Below are 19,654 nucleotides of genomic sequence, written 5' to 3'. Positions count from 1 at the left end.
TGGCTACAACTATACAAGTGCACACAAGTAAATTCTACCCTGTTATCCTCCACCCACTGACTGAGGATCGAATTGCACATTTCTTTTAACCATGACAGGAGAAAGCAAACAGTGAAACAGAATCATGGGGGCTCTCTTCTCACTTTACCCCTTTGTTTTCATTGGCTTGGCCATACCTTTCTAATTATCATGAAAGGGCTCTGCATCTGGAGAGATTGTCTCACTGGCTTCCTGGATCACTGAAAAACCATCAGGGTTGAAATTTCATCCATGTCTTTCGTAACACCCAGCAAATATTTCCCCCAGATAGTTTTACACCTTGAGGGGATCTCTTTTTTTGGTCTTTAGTTCAACACTCTTGCTCTGTTCCCAAATGGGGCGCTATTTAGGGGAATTGAAAGAGAAAGCTGAGAGGAATAAACATTTACTGAGTTCTCTTGGCATTCAGTCTCTGAAAAACCACAGTATAAACTATTCATGCTGCTTCTTACATCTTTCAAATAAAAAAAAATTAAAAGCCATAAAAGTGTAACACTGAAAATATGGCATTAAAAAGGATAAAGGTGGCCTTTGTAAAAAATAACAAGAACCAAAGTATATTAGCCAATAAAATATTCTAATAACTCTTCATTTAAAAGTGCATCATGGGAAGGAGAGAGAGATGACTCTGAAGTGTCAATACTCCAGTATAACCCCTTCCCCCCACCATAAAAAACGCGAATAGGTCCAAAACCATACAATGCAAATCACAATTCTTAGTGTAGCAGCAAAACCTCAGCAGTTTTTTTCAGGAAAAAAAATCCATTTCATTGTCCAGCCTCTAACATCTGAACCTTGTAGTCAGTGAGAAAAAGAGTACATACATTGGTCCATGTGGCTTTACAAACCAGAGGAAAATCCTCCATCGGCAAGAAGCCAAAGGGGAAAGGGAGAAGGGGGAGATGGTAGTAGGAATGCTGAGCATACTTCATGGGGTCCGTGATGTGCTTACGGTCTTCTGAGCCAAAAAGGCACCCGAGGGTTTGAGCCTTCCCTCCGAGAAAATGAACGGTGGGAAGTTGCTTTGTCTACTTGACTTTCAACCAGAACAGTTGGAAAGTGGACCAGCTGGTGCATTTGGTGAAGTAGAATGGTTTGCTCTGCTCCCTTCCTCCATGCAAGATACCCTGTCAAAGTGAGCATTCCTGAAAAATAGAGAAAGACAGGCTGATGATCAGCACATACAGGGAAGTCTCACCACTTCTTACAAGTCATAACATGATGCTCTGTTATAAGCTTGGACATGTCCACTTCAATCTGGCAGGGCCCATGATTCCAATTTTACTATAGAATGATCCAGTACTGTGAAGACAGTAAACATAACATGAAGCCTTCTTTGCATAAATGGTTGTATGGAAAGCAGTGGATGATGAATGAAGAGCTTATAGTTTAAGAAGCAAAAGCATGAAACAACCTATTATTTGCTCCTTTTCTCAAGAAAATAGATCTTCATTCTTATCTGTTTAGCCTTAGATCTGGAAATTGCCTTTCAGGCACAATCTATGATCTGATTTTATAGAATACCTACTATACCTGGGGGCAGTTCATATCCAAGTTATAATCCTAAAAAGGAATTATTTTTAACTGTGTAGAAGTTCCCAAGAATGGAGATTTTACTGTGCCCCCTTTTCTATTTTAGTGTAAAAACAGTTGACCAGAAGCTGTGGAAACATTCTAGAAAGATTCACCTTCACTTCTCCCCATGATCCCACTGAAATTTTCATTCAGTCAGGCCATAAATGAAAGTCCCAAACAAAGGCATCCTTCTAAACTTCATCTTATCTAAGACTTGATGTGTAAACTCTCATTGAAAAATCCCAGAAATGGTCGGTACAAAGGTAATACATTACTGTCAGCTTGTATGGCATTATTACTCAGTGACTATTCACATAGTATCTTCAGCCAATCCCAGTATGAATACTGAATTATTCAGGAGGGTCAATCTGGGACCACCATTTTCTGAAGAACTGCATGCTTAGTCAGAAGTTTTGCAGTTTCTATTCCTAGGCAATAACAGGACATACCCTGATGGTCTGTAGGTTTAGGGTTCAGCATGAACTAATGCCTTCGCTTGCAGCACTAGACTCACAAAGGTTTAGTAGTGGGTTTCAAGGACAAAGGATGTAAAACAGGGGAAGTAACTCAGCATCATTGTATCATACTAACCAAAGAGATATCTTACATGGACCTGAGTGCCTTGAATCCCACCCGGCTGTTTACATGCTTTGGCTCTGAAGAGGAAATGAAGGAAGTAGTCCTTGCAAAAAAGGCACTACACTGACCCTAATAATCCACTGGTTTCCCTTTTGGATTATCAAAAATTAGCACATATACATGAACCACCACCATGTGGTTTGTGAGCTTCAGGTGCACTAAAAGTCTGGAATGAACAATCCTATGCTGCTTATTGGGGGCAAGGATGATGCTTTGTTTATTACACTAACAGCATATGCCACTCCTGCCTAGTGTAGTTGACTAAACCATGTAGGAGTAAACCAATTGTATGTATCTTTTCCATGGAATCAGCACTCCTCACCCAGTTGTTGAATACATAGCTATGAGCTACATAATTATTTGGTGCCCATGTGGTTGGACCATTCAAATGGCACCCAAGTTGCATGGAAGCCACTCACAAAAAGCAGTTTCAATTTAGATTCCCAAAACTATACACCTGCAGAATTACACTAGCATTCCTCCTGGTTGCATTTATAATTCTTCCTTTACTTCCTAAATTTAAATCAATTTCTCTTTGTTTTGGTAACATCTATATTAGGCATGTTATATTTCCTTTTGTGTTCTACACTTTGAATTTGAATTACATCTGTGAAATTCTCACTGTCCACCAAATCCAGTATATTCTATGTATGATAGTGGGTGGGATTAGATGCTTCATGAAGAAGTCCAAGAATGTGTATGAGGCACATCTGCACTGCACAACCTATGCTCTCAGTTTGCTATTTTAATAAGAGAAAGGTTTGCAAAAAAAAAAAGTTGGCATCGGTCACTAGAAAATCCTGTACTAACCATTGTACCCTGGGTCAAATTGACAGGGTTGTTTTTTCTTTCATCTGTTCATCTTGGGGGAAAGGCAGAATTAAATTGGATGGATGGATGGATGGTCAGGCAGGCAAATGTGACATTGTGAGTTTATCCTGGGGAATGCCTGAATTGTTGGAAACAGAAGCATGTTAAGTAAGAACACCCAGTGCTCAAAGGAAGCCCAGTGCAGACGTGAACTACAAAGCTGAGGGATCACAAGCCTATAGGAAGGGGTACTGTGTATGCTCTGAAGTGAATGCACAGTATAGGAAGTATTTATGTATTCTAAAGGATGCAAAAATTGCAACCTGTAGACAATTGTTTTTGTGAGTACATCTTTAATTCCCTACTCCAACATTGTCGTTTCTCTAGTGATAGTCAACACTGTCAAGTCTCTGAAACAATACAAAATTTGTTTCAAAGGCTTCTGCGGATTATAAAAGGGTTGATGTGGACTTGCAGAGCACCTTTCCCTTTAATATACTGTTATGAAGTAGTTAATTCAACCAAGCAATGTGTGTGAATGCTATTGGTGATGATGCATCAGAATATGCCTTGCTCCTTTGGGACAGAATTGGGCTCAGAGCAAAATCAAGCCCATAATTTTCTTAGGGAGGCTCTGCTGAGATCATCAACCACAAGTGAGTAGCTGAGATAGGCATGGAAGCATGTTCAGCCCTGTAAACATTCTGGGGTTGCCTGCTATCCTCATGAGTTTTTTAATTCTTAACAACCCTGAAAGTAGTTCAAGGCTTTCCATTAAGGCTTTCCCTTTCGAACAGCTGGTGATTTATCTCTCCTTCCCTATGAAGAGAAGTTAGTAAATGATACCACATCACTGGAGCTGGGAGAAACATTCCATGCACAAAGTCAGGCCAACAACGTATTATTTTGGGAGAAACAAGCCGGGAGCCATGGAGAAATCAGAGTGTGGTTTCAACTCAAGCACTTATTCAACTGTAACTGCCATTGACTCAAATTGCCTTCAGTTCTGTGCATCTAGATTATTTGTTGACATGAGTCAGATTAGGTCTACTGCCCCCTTCCATGGTTCCCTTCATTTAACCATGTCGGTTCAAGGACAGGTGACTCTGACAGAGTTGTAGTTGTATGCTTGAACTTTCATAATTAAATATTGGGAGAATTGCAACTTCAGGTTAGGAGGAACATTTTCTCTGATAAGTGGCAGTAGTTGGATGAAGATGTCCTAGAACTCTCGTACTTAGGACTGGACCTATTGTGTCTCTGGTGCCAGGCACAACTGATGAAGTGCATAGGTGTCCATCCACCTCAGTTAAAGTGCTTTGCAAAAACACTCATATGGCAGCACCACCAGCAATGGTGGCAGTAGCCCTGAAGTCAGGCATTCAAAGGGACATTTGACAAAGTCAATCAAGTGGTCTGATTCCTCTTTAGAGAGAAGAGACTTTAAACAGCAAGTGGGTTAGATGTGGACTGTGGTACAGCTATAGAAGGCATAATGAACATCAGGTTCCAAGGAATACAGAGCTTCACCTTTTTAGGCACATTGAATAAGCCAATCTTCCTAGGATGTTATGCAAGGCAACATTTAACTTCATCTTCCATGACCTAGCCATAATCAAGGGCGCCTGTCCTGCTTAAGTTAGGATGAACACAACACATCACCCAGTTTTCAGGGATAAATTTTCAGGGAGAATAATTTGTTTTGCAGAACTTGATCAGCTTAGAAGCAGAGCAAGAGGGAAAGAATATACTCAGATATTATTCACATTTGCCTTATCAAACATACAGAATAATATGAAATCTCAATTTAAAGTGAGTACACCTGTGAAGATTAAGGACAGTGCTAACAGTGTCTGCACTATATCTGGTCTGTAAAACTGTTTACATGGTACTGTTTTACATGATTTCTTTGGGAAAGGAGACTTTGGGCAAAGTACTTTAGAATGGCAGCCCAAGTCCTTCATATAAAGTGCACAACTTTTAAAGGTATACATGTAACAGATCATAATGACAGCAAGTTTTACACTTAACCACACAGGCTCCCCAGAAATAGCTTGAAATTACTCTAAATATAGGGTGAACTTACTAATAGGTTGTTGAGATGCAGAACTTTGCAAAGGAAACCAAACCTGATCATTTGCTTCATTCTATATTACCCAAGTTCTTCAACTTAAAGAAAATGTGTGCATTTCCAAAGGGGATGATTATATTACTCAGTCTGAATGTTCAAAACAAGGACTGGAAGCTGAGATGGAATTGGGGGTGGGGAAGGAGAACAGGAGAGGAGTTTCAAACCAATTATTTTGATCTCTTTGTTTCTAGGTAATTTGTTATTCTAGGTTGGCTTAAATTTAAGAAACTTTTTAAAAACATTTGGAAAACTCAGCCAGCTGCAGAGAGGATATGATTACAACTTAAGACAGATACTATACAATAATATAATTCTTTTGAAATACCAAGAAGAGATTGGGAAAATAAATCTATGGAAAGAGAACACAGACTTCATCCTGCAACATACTTATACAGAGGGTGTTTAGAAGATTGATCCTTGTAGAGTTAATAAGCTATAGCTAGGGTATCATAGTCAGACTTTTTGCCAGGCTTGTAAAATTTTCATATTTACCTGTTTTCATTCTTTTTCTGGTGAAACAAATACACTTCCAGCCACAAACACCTTTCACACAGGGGTAACAGTTCACACATGGTACCTGATGGACAATGCACAGCAGAATTGAACAATAAGGCTCAAATCTGGTATAAAATGTGTTTAACTTTAATGCTGCTGCTGCTGCTGCTGGGACTTGGGCCTGAGGGCGAACCTGGAGACACCAAGCTATCTGGTTGAGGTGCTTAAGTTACAGCTAGTCTAGTCTATTTCGAGCTTAGTGTTTGAAAGATATTGCTGCTGCTTTTTTCCTGGATCATGCTTGGATTTTAATAGGTGTTCTAAATTCCAGCAGTTACTATTCAATGATACTCATGCAATTCATGACTTGGATAGTCAAAAGGTACATTCTCTGTTGTTTTTAAAGCTGAGCTGAAGAAGACTGATGGTGCAGAGGCCGTCATATTAAGGGTCTGTATTTCGTGCTCCAAGTCAGCAGAGCTGCTCCGTTTACCATGGAGCATATTCTGGTTTAGGGATGGCACTAACAGCACCACAGTTTTGTGGCACAGGAAATTATGGGAGGATGCTTTCAGTTCATGAATTTTTTTAAGATTGTAGGTATCTTATGTCAGAAGAAGCCCTTAATTTAGTGCAGACCATGTGCAGATTTGGAAGCCTAATTCTATGTTTGAAAGAAGAGAAAGCAAGCATCAGTTCCACTGATGAGATTACAGCTGGACAATGGCCGAGATGAATGACTAGTAGTTAAAAAATGGACTGGACAAAATCGTAAGGTGGGCCTTGGTGGAACAGTGGTTAGATAACTGTGTCTAGATATCTTCCTGGTGAAGAAACTTAGCCAAATGATATTGGGCAACCTACCTAATAGTTAACCTACCTAACAGAATCAGAATAACAGAACAAAAAGTCAGTAGTTTTTATGTTTCCCTCCCAACTGTAATGAGGATATAGGAAGGGGGCACTGGCAAGAAAGAATCATTGTGTGGGGAAAGAGTCTTTAAGCTTTCTCCTGCTCAATAATACTCCCATAAAATTACTCTTCTCCTCCCAGCAGTTAGGAATTTCCCCCCAAGGTAGTCTCCAAAATCAGGTGACATCAGCTTGCAGGATAATAGAATCATACAGCCGGGGGGGGGGGGGATTTTCAGGTTAAAGTTGATGGGTATAGTAGAAATTACAAACCCTCCCTGTAAGTGCACTAATGCTGCATTCTGCATTATTGTGTCAAAGACCATTTCCACACAGGTTATTTGCCCTGGGTTTGATGCTGTTGGGAACCAAGATTTTTTTTCCCTCCTCACCCACAGCATCCTGGTGCATTTGTGCAACTTCTGTACTGTGTTGACTAAAGTAACTCATTATCAAGCTGGTGTATAGAGTTTAACAGTAAATTTAAAGATTTCAGTGGCAGGGAATAAATTTAGACTCCCATCTCCTGACTAATTGCCTTGCTTTTGTGCATGGTTATGACACTTTTCTGGTTGTAGCAGAACAGGAGTATACAAACAATGGTGTCTAAGGGGTAAACTATCAGTGCCATCCTAAAAGTTACACCTTTCTAAGTCTATTGAAGTCAATGGGCTTAGGAAAGTAATTATCCTTAGGATGGCACTGTAGATATTACATGTGAATGTGTGTATTAAAAACCCTGAGGACTATTTATAAAATTAAAAACAGCTTGGGGAGGTGGTAATTTTGAGAAGAGGAACAGCATGGGGGCATGATTAACTCTTTCTTAACCAGTCATCTTACTGCAAAAAAACCCTGCTCTTTACTGCTTTTCCTCCTGTAGTATTCCAGATGCAAATACTAAGTAAATACTCAACTAGAAAGTTGGGGAAAGCAGCTGGGAAGGGCATGATTTTCACTGGGTGAAATTAAGAAGTGCTTCCCTGCTCAAAATGGCAGCCTCCTGAGGCTGCTTTCCATTGTTTTTAGCTGTCAGGGCTTCATTACATGCTCTTGCTTGTAAAATCGAGTTTGGCCCTAATAGATTAGATAAGTTTGCTTTACTTATTCCTGCATTTGTTTGGTAACCCATGATAGCCAGAATTTAGAGTGAAAGGAGGTGATTTATAACTCTTAAAGGTCAGCATCCACTAGCTAAGATTATTACCATGTCTCAAGTAACCAGATCAGCATAGAAAGAAAGAACTTGATGGTGATATGGGAAGTGTACACATACCTCTTATTCTCCATAAAATTCAGGTGTGCTGTTTTTTGGGGGGAGGGGTTGTGCACACTTAGGTGTAGGCATGTTAAGGAACAAGCCTCTATAGAATCCTAAGGGGATCCATCTGAGCATGGACAATGTGGCCTTGTGCATGGAATGATCATGCCATTATTTAATTTAGTTCTGTTTTTAATCGGTGATGAGTATTGTTGAGGAAGAATCCTTTCCCCCTTTGCATACTGCAGTCAGCTATTTTATATTCTGCTTATGAAACAATAAATATTTGCATTAGTTTAAATATGAAAAATTACCTATATGGCTATTCCATAAACACAGAGAGAGATGTTTTGTGTGAAAAGCAATTATCCCCATAAAGAGAATTGTGTAAACATATATCATAGTGATGTCTGAAGGTTGATTCATGTGGGCATTGGGCACATTGTAGCCAAGAGAAAACTGCTTCAAAATCTTGCAGGTTCCAGCTCCCAGTCTATGCCCAGTCAATCGTGTGCATTCAGAATTACAGGCTGGATTAAACTCTCATTGTGAAGCTGGCTGGCTGACTGAATTATATCAAGTTGCATCAGCTAGACAGCCTACAGTCTGATAGTTAGACTTCCAACTCCGAAGGGGAAGTATGTTGCTAATTAGTATTTCTAATAATTAATTGAATGGGACGTTCAGAAACAACTTCTGGATACATGCCTCAGCATGCCTTTGCATTGATTTCTTTGTCTTCAACTGCTGCTACTAGGATGATATGTGCGTTTTGGAAAGCTACCACAGATATACCTGATCACTTTCTCTTTTACTATACTAGGATATGAAATAGATAGTATCACTTATAGAAACATCTCCTGAACAACTCTCATTCATTTCAGTGACTTGCTTAGGGAAATTATCCACTAGATCGCATCATATGTGTTCAGATTTTCCTAATTGTAAAGCAAGGAGAGGAGACAAAGGCACTTTCAGGGCAGTTATGTCTACCAATTTAAGAAGATTCAACCCTGTCCTTAAGTAGATCATGGATTGGATCCTATGACCTGCAAGTACCAAAGCCGATTTCCCGTTTCCACCTTCTCCACAGTAGTTGAAGGCAATGCCAGGAATCAGTGATCTTCTTGGGCAAAACGTACAGGCACACGGCAGCTACAGTAGGCAGCAGGAATTGGACAAATATCTCCACTCTGCCATGGAAGCTTGCTGGATGACCTTAGGCTCGTTATACACTCCCAGCCTTCCCTCTTCTATTAGGAGACCTTTTCCCACTGACTTTCTCTGATGATGGAAAAGGAGAACATGATTTTGCCCAGTCTCTCTCCTGACTGCTATTCCTCATGCAGCAATGGATTATGTCCACAAGGAACCCTCAACTGTCCAGCACCACCTTTGGGGAATTCATAGAGAATTGCTGGGAGAATATGGAGGCAGGAGAGATCCACCACTCACAGCTCATAGGATTCAACCCCATGACTTTAAATCTATGATTTTAAAACCTATAAATGCAGCCACAATTAAACCAGTCATTACAGGCCTATCTGTGGAAAAGGTACAAGGGCAATTATTGTACATCCATGAATTGACACAAGCAACCATAAAACCTGTAAGGCTGATTTCATTAGAGAACCGTTATGTCATTAGGGCCAGTGTGGTAGTGGTTTTAGTCAGTGGTGGATCTACTATGAAACTTAAGCTTCAGGGCCCCTAATCCCAGAGGGGCCCTGAAGCAACTTTTTTTTTTTAATGAGTGAATATTTCAACAAAATCAATGGAGTTTTTTTTTAAGTGTTTGTTATTATAATAAGGCTATTTTAGTGATAGAATCATGGGTTGAAGTACTTAATATTGACCTTAGAATATGCTCTAATACCTATTTCATATGGCCTCAAAGTGTCCCTGTAATCAGTCAAATTTCAAAATTTTCTTGGGGGCTTGCAGCACCCGAACCCCTAGCTGTATGGGTTTACTGAGCTCGCCAGAATCTATTCGTAGCCTACATTTTGGCAGCTGGATCCTCAAATCCTTCGTTGGTGCATGGTTTATTAGTTCTATAGCTCAGCCCTTAGGCTAGAGCCATTCAGAACCATAAAAAGACATCTGAATTCTCAATTCAGGCTGCACTCGTCTCCCTTGTGTATTTTAACACCAAAAATCAGATTTTCACCTCTTTATCCGAACGAGCCCCCTCTGATGACCTTCTACCTCTCTATTAGAGAATGAACCAATGCATCTGTCATAGAACAACCCCATTGAAGAAGATAACAGCGGTTACCCAGACCTCATAGCTGATGGGAAGGGGCTCACTGTATGGCCCATTTTCAAGGACTCCACCCCACCTCTCTATTCTCCATCATTTGGGCCTCAAGGTCCTTGTAAGGGCAGCAAGGCCCTTTTGGATCTTGTTGGATGTTGCCCTATTGTTGCTGGTTGTGAAGGGGCCCCCATAACAAGTTCAAGCTTCAGGGTTCCAAAAATGTAGGTCTGCCACTGGTTATAGTGTCAGACTAGGATCTGGAAGACCCAAGGTAAAATCCCCACTCTGCCATGGAAGCTTGCTGGAGGAACATGGGCTAATCACACACTTTCAGCCTAACCTACCTTGATAGTGTGAAATGGCAAAATCCACTTGCGAATGATCGCTAAAGTGGATTGAAAGTGCATTATTCAGCATGTGTGAAAGTGCCCCAAGAGTCTAGTCTGAAAGTCCTCACTCAACCCTTTCCCATGGAAATCCAAACCACGTGATTTCCAGTGCAATTCTAAGCAGAATCCTTCCAAGCCCGTTGACTTCAACAGATTTAGAAACAAGTAACTCTGCTTAGGATGCCACTGTTAGTAGCTTGACTTTTTATTCCTAGAATTCCTCAGGTTGACAGAGGCTTTAAACTCTGCATGGACTTTAGGGGAGGTTGGCAAGTTGCATCAGCTCATTTTCTTCAGCTAAATTGCAGGTGAGAGGAAAAAACAATTCAGGAAAAATTAATGAGATGGGAGAATCTGGCTCTGGGCCTCACCAGCCAGCCCTGGTTAAAATTATGCACTGGCTACATTACACAGACATATGATGGAATTGAATATTACAAGATCAAAATGTGGCTTTCTGGTACCACATAGAAATTCAGGTCTATCAACCTTAAATTTTGTTAAATGTTTTTTCTTCTTCTGTGAGCCAAGATATAATGTCAGGAGCCTAGTAGAAAGTTTCCCAAGAAACTACCACACAGCCTACTCCCTAGTTTGGAAACTGGACTAACGGAGCAACAAAATAAAAAAAAATGACATATAGGGTAACAGGCAATCACATCGGATTATTTATAGCTATTCATTGTGATCCATGCATTTTTGTAACCTCAAGAAATCAAGCCTAATCAGGTATACTCAGACGTAAGTGCCATGTTATCCAATGAGACTTACTCCCAGGAAACTGTCTTTAGGCTTGCAGGCAAAGGCCTTTTGTGGACTTATATGTTTGTAAGAAGTAGCTTATGAATCATTTTGTAACCTCTGAAATTTTATAATGTCAATTTGTCCAGTGCCTTGGCAAACTATTCTTTGAAAGTTTTTACCACATAGCATTACCAAAAAGGGGGAGGGGTAATCAAATAGACCACTTATATTCCACAGTCTTAAAATGAGTTTATCTAGACATTCATACATCATAAGAAATAGTTAAGCAACAGTAACAGGACTTGAGCAGACACAGATATATATGAATGAGAAATGTAATAAATGGTTAATGCAGTTTATCAATAGATTGTCCTGACACTAAATAATAGGAACTCAAAAACTGACATATTTTACACACTTATGCATTTTTGTTATTGAAACTACAGTAATGCATACAAATCCCAAGACTGACCTGAACCATCTTTTAATATTTTTAAACTACTGCAAATGCTGACCAGAAGCTTACAAAAATGTTTACCCATGGACAGTTCCCAATGCTTAACTACTAGAGCAAAATATGCTTTCCTGCCTCTCCCTTTTTCCAGCAGCCTCCAGAAACCTTAAAAAAGCTGATGCTTAGAGAAACGAGAGCCCTGTAAATAGTGTGATGTGGCATTGGGGGAACTCCTGTGGAGTAGTCAGAACTGGACAACATTGTTCCTCTTTACTCCTTGCCCAGTGAAGTTTCTGTTAATGCAAGAGGCTCTATCAGCACTGCTTCCCCTTCTTGGCAGCAGCCTCCCCCATGCTCTGTGGTTTATTGTTTCCCATGATCCCAAGCATTGGTTTTTTTAGAGGTCTCAAGATGTTGCTGGGGGAAGGGGGAGGTGGGAAAAATCTTTAACCACAAGCATCTTTCTCCTTGCAGTACATAGGATCTAGGGTTGTACATATTGATATACCCAAACCGAAAATGAACCCAAAATTAGCCATTTCAGCAATATTCAGCTTTCAGATTGACTGAATACCAACACCTGGGAATTTGCCCGAAGCCAAATACACGATTCCCGTAAACGCCGAATAGATATTTGGCTTTTTCGGGTTTCATCTATTTGCCTTCTGTGGCGTCTCCATTTTGTGGCCCTTGTGTTTAAAGGAGACATATCTCCTTTCTTCGTAATCCTGCCCCCGGTTGGTTTCCAGGGCAGCAGGAGGAAGGGAGCAGGCACGTTGGAGTGGCCAATGAGAAGGCTCACTGGAGCTTCCCATGTGGCCAGTGGAAGATGGTGCAATCTACTTGGATTGCAACAGAGAACAACCTAGAGAGGGGTAGGGAGGAGGGCCAGGAATTCTCAATGGCCAATAGGAAGCCAGGTAAGGAAGAACAGTGTTCTTTGGCCAATCACAGAAGGTGTTTTTTGGCCGGAATTATTTTCAGAGTTTTCTGTGCTTGGTCAAAGACTATAAAAGCAGATCTGATTCCCAGACCAGGCCATTCCTCACAGAGGTCTGAGAGAGTTTGGTGGCAAAGCTTGGCTTTAGCTCCCGCTGCCTGATTCTCCCCCTGTGTTCCTGGATCCTGGTGCCTCATCCTGACCTGCTGGATTACTACCTGCTTCTTGGATTGGATTCCTTCCTGCCTGCTGCCTGGAGGAGAAGACATCGAAGGGTTTGAGGTATCATTTTTCTTTTAAACTAGTTGTTGTATTTGGGGCTTATTTTCTAAATTTTGCTAGAAGCCAGCAGGCCTTGGCCTGTTGGTGGGGGGGGGGGGAGGTTGCTAGTTTGAGGGGGTTATTTTATTATTTTGGGGGGAGGACCTACTTCCATTTGTCCATTGCTTACTGTTTCATAGTTCCATTGTTTGAATTTTGGGGGTTTCTCTGCCTCATTGCTGGCTTTCATCTGAAAGGAGGGGGTGATTTGTTAGATTGTTTGGAGGGAAGGACCTGCTTTCATTTCTCTACTGCTTGCTGTTTCACGGTTCCACTGTTTGAATTTTAGGGATTTCTCTGCCTCGTTGCTGGCTTATTCCTGAAAGGAGGGGATAATTGGATTGTTGGGGGTGTGTGCTTTTTTGTTGTCATTGATGTCTTTAGAGAGAGGTTTTTTGTGGCAGTTTGGGGTCTTCTTGTGTTCTCTGCCTGCATAAGGTTTGGGTGGATTTATTGAGTCTAGCACACTCTCTTGGGAAGTTTGTTGTTCAGCCATTTTAGAGACACTACTAGCTTTAATAAGGGTTACATTTTCCTCAGATTTAAACCTTAGCTGTAGGGCTGTAGTTTCTTACCAATTAGGTTTCTGTTAGGCCTTAAAAAGAGTGAAGGATATCGATTTCCAAATACTTAAATAAATAGCTTCAACATTTATTGGTAGGCTCTCCTGGGCTCTATTGCGGCTGGGTGAGGTTAGAGTTACAGTTCTACAGGATAGAAGCAGTTCCCTGTAGAAAAAACTCCTCCTGGCTCTTTGGGAATCCACTGACGGAGCAGAGTGTTAGATAGGGTTTAATATCCTCAGTGCAGGTACTTCCCATTTTTAAAAAGTTTCCTAATTCCATCTCCAGGACAGTGTGAGAGGTTAAACTTGGACAGGCCTAGAGCAGGAACTCATCACCAGGTAGTATTTAAAAAACAAACAAATTATTAACTCAAGTTTAGGTTAGGGCCTCTCTTTTTTTAAAACAAAAAACCCTAAGTTTTCTCGGGGGAGGGTTCATAAAAGGTTTTTAGGGCAGGGACTGATCGCAGTACAAGAAAGGTAGCTAGGCCCTTAATTTCCCTGTATCACAGATAGCCAGAGATTGGCCCAGGGGAGCAATGAGTGGCAGAGGTGCAGCTCAGAAGGGCCCCGAGGGCAAAGCGAAGGAGAAGACTAGAGGGGTGGAGGGGAGGGGGAGGGCTGCAGCTTCCCCCCGACCTGCGCGGAGACCAGCTCCAGAGCCACCATCCACCAGCCTCTGGCTGGAGTGATGCAATGAAGAATCCACACAGGTCTCTTTGTCGAGGGGGCCTCTGGAGCTGCCCCACCTGTACAAGTGACCACAGGTGCTGGCACTGGGTGGGTGGGATTCTGCTGCTCAGTCTGTCCCTCCTCCTCCTGTTGTTGTTCACCCTTCCCAGCAGCAGCAGGAGGCAGAGCTTCATAGACGCGAATCTTTCGGAGCTCACCCCAAGGTCAAGGAGGGTGGTGGAGGAGCTTGCAGAGGTGCTGGGCCAGCCATCACCTTTGCCTCCTTCACACCCCAGCAGTCCTTCCAAGGGGAGTCAGGAGGAGAGGGTGGAGGAGGTGCAAGACAAAGAGATGGAGGTGCACCCAAAGGTGCAGCCATCATAACCCCTTCCCCCTCTGCCATCTCCCCCTGCATCCCCTAGACATGGCGTGTCTGCCCCAAGCTCCTCAAAGGAGGCAGCTCCAGTGGTGCCCAGAGCTGCTCGACAGCATGGGTGCACCCTCACATCCTCGGTCTGGAAGCACTTCCAGGTGGCGGAGGATCCACATTATGCACAATGCCAGCTGTGTAGGGCCCGGATAAGTCAAGAGAGAGACCGTAATCATCTCTCAACCTTCGGACTCATCTGATGAAGCACCACCATGCAGTGCTCCTTCAGGGGAGAGAGAAGCTGGTGCGGCGGTGGCCAAGGGGCCAAGAACCAGCCAAGGGAAGAGTCGATCACCGACCTCACCTCATGCTCTCCCTGCTGCATGCAATGCAGGGTCTTCGGTAGGGAAGGAACACCAAGCAACTCTGTCCAAGATGCTCAGTGAGGGTGGCACTGGCACTGGCCAAGAGGTGGGAATAAGGTGGCAGTGAGAAGGACTACTTATCTCATCAGATGATTGCCGTGACAGGCTGCCCTTCAGCATTGTAGAGAAAGTCGGCTTCCAAAGGGTGCTCCATGACCTGGCTCCCTGGTACACACCCACTGCACACACCACGAAGAGCGGGGCCATGATACCCTCATTGTACAGGGCTGCCAGGGAGTATGTGAAGGCACAGATTTCCTGTGCTGCAGGGAGAACTGTGCACTTCACATCTGACATCTGGAGTAGCCCACAGTCACAGCATGGGTTCCTCTCCCAACTGTGCACTGGTGGCAACCCAATGAGATTCTGGGTGGGGGTGGGGAGAGCAGTGCTAGGCAGGGTGAGGGCCAATGGGCTGGCTATCACCAGGCTCTGCTCCACACCAAGCAGTTTGATGTGGTGCACACATCGGACAACATTGCTGCTGCCATCAGACACCAGTTAACGTCCTGGGTAGGCAGGGGCATCACCACGGGCTTCATGGTGATGGACGGTGGCAAAAACATCAGGGTGGAGGTGGTGGCAGCATTGGGCCTGGCATCCAGATTTACTGTGCAGCTCACCTTCTCCACCTTGTGGTGAGGGATGCCCTGGGTCTGGGATCTTCAGAGGAATCCAGACTGGAAGCTGCGACTAGTGATTTCCAGCATATTTTCATGAAATGCCAGCATCTCACGGGTCACTTCTCATGAAGTTAGAAGGACAAATTTCTGCTGTGTGAGAAGCAGGCCCAGAAAGGCATGCTGGAGCACCACCTTTTGAGCGATGTCAGCACTCACTGGAACTCCACCTGCCCACACACAGAGGCCTCTATTGACCCTTTGTTGCCATGTGGCACAGGGGAATGTTGAAGGTGGTTCTTGGCTCACTCAGCCCCTTGGGCTTACAATCCACACCAAATTTGCATGCTGCTGAGATTAAAGGGATGCAGTAGGATAGGGGGCAGCATTTTAAATGTTACACAGCAGAAACCAACAGAGTGGCTACAACAATAATGAAGCTATTCACGTGTTTCCCCCTAACTTTCTTCTTTGCAGGGGTGGGAGGTAGGAAGTGGAGAGCCAGCAATGATGAAAGTCAGCCGCAGGACCACAGTTTCCACCTCATGCGCTGTGATGGTGTGTGAGACTGCAGAGAGAGGAGGATCTGGGTGCATAACAAACCCCCTCCCTCTCACTTTCTGAGGCCCTCCTTCCAAGGGAAAAGTGTGGGTATGTAGCTTTGTTGCATGCCTGGTTGTTGTTGGGTTTTGCCCTGTGCGTCAGATTGGCTTGGCACCACATCTGGGCTGGCAGCAGTGCCCCCAGACCTCCAGCTACCTGGCATTGTGTGGCTGGACAAGGGTTTTGTTGGGCATGTGCCGCCAGAGCGTGCCAGGCTGCTGGTGTTTGGCCTCTGCCCTGCACATAGTGCAGGATTGTGGTTTCGTATGGGATGACAAAATGCCCCCACTTTTGATTTTGTTGTGGTGTTTTTTGTGTTTCAGGGTTTTTGTAAAGAGTCTCGGCTCTGTTAGACTTCTCTATGTGGTTTGTTGTGCTGCTGGATTGGGTTGGTGTCTGGTTGTGTAGGGCTTGCTTAAGTTCTTGGGGAGGGAGGCATTTGTCTGTGCTTACATATCTCTCCTTTTCCACTGGACTTAGATCTGTCCTCCCATTGCTTTGCATGGGCCCACTGAAACCATTGATGAGAAAGTTGGCTTGGCAATTCCCACCACATGTGAAATAGGACCACTGTAGTCTATGGAAAATTCTTTTCGAATATCCTATGGAGGCATTTTTGGAGGTAGAGTTCCCAAATGTTCAGGGTAGCTTGAAGGGACTCTCCTTGCATGAACTCTGAAGTTTGGTGAAGATTGGGTCAGGGTCCAATTTTATGGGGTCCTGAAGGAGTTGTCCCCTATGGGGGAAAGCATTGTTTTCCTACGGGGCAAGCCCTTTTGGACCCCATACAATTGGACCCCCTGACCCAATCTTCACCAAACTGCAAGGAGAGTCCCTTCAAGCTACCCTGAACATTTGGGAACTCTACCTCCAAAAATGTCCCCACAGGAGCTTCGGAAAGAGTTTTCCATAGACTATAATGGGCCTGAATTTTTTCAATAAACCTGGAAATAACCCAAATACCATATTTACCGGTAAGGGTATTTGGCTTATTTCAGGTTTACCGGGAAAAAATGGGTCTAATAAACCCAAACCCAAAATTTACCAATTTGTTTTTTTGCACAACACTAGTAGGATCCCAATTATGGTTTATTCCTCCTATCATGTAATGTGCTGATGTAATGCTAAGTTTCATCTGTCAAAACTCCTAAATCCCCAAATTTGGTCAGTGCTTCCCAGGCTACTTAACTAAACAGGGTGGTGCATAATAGGTAAAGTATGGCTATAATTTGTTGATGTATAAATTAAAATTTTGGAACAGTAATCCTTAACATGGATTCTTGAACTAGGTTTGGTGTTGGGTTGTAGACCCCACATATTCTTATGTCATAGCTGCCATTTGGGAGGCTGATTAAAATGTTCATTCATATAATCTAAACTCCTACCCAGCCGTATGAATACTTTAACCAAAAACAAAGGCAAACCACAGGTGCAGAATTGCAGCAGGTAGTGAGGGCTGGGCTTGTGCAAGCATTATGTCACTGAAGATTAGTTCAAATATTATGATTGCTATGCTGTCAGCAGGTGTCTGTCTTGGACCACTTGTCTGTTTTGACTGACAAACATCTCAATAACACTGAACATGCCGGTTTCCCTTCACTCCCTGCACTAAGTACAACTGTGTCAGAATTAAACCAAGCAGCCAGTAAAGACATTCATTTCCTTGTATTTTTTTCTGGCCCATGGGTGCTAAAAAAAGAACAAAGGATATTTATTCAGATATATTAAAATGTTTTTGAATATTCTTTGGCAGCAATGAGAGAGACTGCTCTGTTTATATATGACCATCCTTAAAATGTCGGCATCTACCATGAGTTACCCCCAGGGCAGTCATTTCCTCTTGCAGCATAATGAAATGTTGCAAGATCCCAAGGTACATCAATGTTGGCTTTAATTGCTACATTTTTAATGGAAAATTCTATACAGTACTTTTGTGTGCAATAATAGTATTGCCAAGGAAAGCATAAAATATAATTTACTGAAGGTTAAGGAGCATTCTACAAATTGCAGTAAAATTTGGCATGTCATCAAGCTTTATCTGGCAAATCATCAATATGATTTCTGAACAGGCCTTGAAAAAAAAGTGGCAGGTTTTACATGAGTGAAGTTTCCTCAGCTAATGAATCTCAACATAATGCAGCTACATCTGTTCACAAGATGAAAGGAGGAATAGAACAGCAATATTTTTAAAGCACTTTTTTGTCAAGGAGATTAATTTAGTTAGCAGACGATATATAGTTAACTTTGTTTCAGCATATTCCAATTCATTCCATCCTGGTAATTTCAATTTAACTAAGCAAATTAAGGGCACCCAACCACTTGAACAAATAAGTAAATTCAGAATTGTACTTTGAAAATTTATTTTCTGTTTTTATATGCTCATTTAATAATTCTGAAGGTTTGGAAATCCCAATGCAATCAGTGGAATTTAAGAGGGCTAACTGGAAGCAGGATTGCAACAACAGGTTTAAACCACATGACTTGTTAGCAAATCATCACGTTTTAGCATCTTACCCCAAAGCCTCTGAAACCAGAGAATGTGTGTCTTGGGGGGGGGGGGCAGCAGGCTTTATAGCAGCTCTTTCCCTTTGTTTTGTTTAATATTTATCATATTGCACTTGTGCCACTGAGGCTTTTGCCGCTGACTGGCTCAGCTGGTGTGATGGTTTGGGATGTTCAGTTGCACAAGCAACTTAAACCACTTACATTCCATATACTATAAAGCAAAGAAAAGTACTGAGTTTGGCTGGGATGAACACTTGACACCGGACATAACTAAGAGGAGATACAGGATGTAGGGGAACTAAGGACCGAGGAGCCCAGAGGCAAGGAGGCTGAAGGAAAGGTGCAGTGTAAACAATGGTCTGAGCAAGAGAAACATTTCTCAGCCTCAGTGCCCTGAGCAAGGGGAGACAAGGACTTGAAGTAAAAGGATTCTAATCCGAGAGCCAGCTCTGGAAAAAAATCAGTGTTTAAGATGAGGAAGGGCTGCAAGCTATGGGGGTAGGGAGGGGCGCTAGGGATTCTGTTAAGGAGATATGATGGCTAAAGAAGTGAAAAAAGTAGGCAATATACTGGAAAACATGGCTGTGAGGAAACACTGAGGTGGAGACACAGAACTGAAGAAAGAACAAAGTAGAACCGGGGGAGCTACATATAGGGCCTAGAAACAGGAGAAGCTGTGCATATGGTAACAGGACTAATGTGGGAAGGCAAGGAGGGAGCCAAGGAGTTATAAGATAGAGAACTATGGAGTCTAGGTAGGGTTCCCAGGTCCCTCTTCACCACCAGCGGGAGGTTTTTGGGGCGGGGCCTGAGGAGGGAGGGGTTTGGGGAGGGGAGGGACTTCAATGCCATAGAATCCAATTGCCAAAGTGCCCATTTTCTCCAGGTGAACTGATCTCTATCGGCTGGAGATCAATTGTAATA

General features: G+C 42.8%; 1 protein-coding gene across 5 annotated transcripts in view; it reads right to left on the bottom strand.

The window, feature by feature from the left end:
• Positions 1-930: 930 nt before the first annotated feature.
• Positions 931-19,654, bottom strand: part of SOBP (sine oculis binding protein homolog) — a 188,073-nt gene continuing 169,349 nt past the window's right edge. Inside the window, exons 7-8 of one of the 5 annotated variants that reach the window (XM_056856938.1) lie at positions 5,687-5,771; positions 1,064-1,184 (exon numbers count right to left, since the gene is read on the bottom strand). In XM_056856938.1, coding sequence (XP_056712916.1) covers positions 1,079-1,184; positions 5,687-5,771 — 191 coding nt within the window. In that variant the 3' untranslated portion in view covers positions 1,064-1,078. Of the gene's footprint in view, positions 1,185-5,686; positions 5,772-19,654 lie in introns of all 5 variants that reach the window. The other 4 variants (XR_008933675.1, XR_008933674.1, XM_056856937.1 and 1 more) reach the window with 4 other exon arrangements.

This window comes from Euleptes europaea, chromosome 10 (assembly GCF_029931775.1).
Source record: "Euleptes europaea isolate rEulEur1 chromosome 10, rEulEur1.hap1, whole genome shotgun sequence".
In the NCBI taxonomy this organism is placed as follows: Eukaryota; Metazoa; Chordata; class Lepidosauria; order Squamata; family Sphaerodactylidae; genus Euleptes; species Euleptes europaea.
This window is presented reverse-complemented; position numbering and strand designations above follow the sequence as displayed.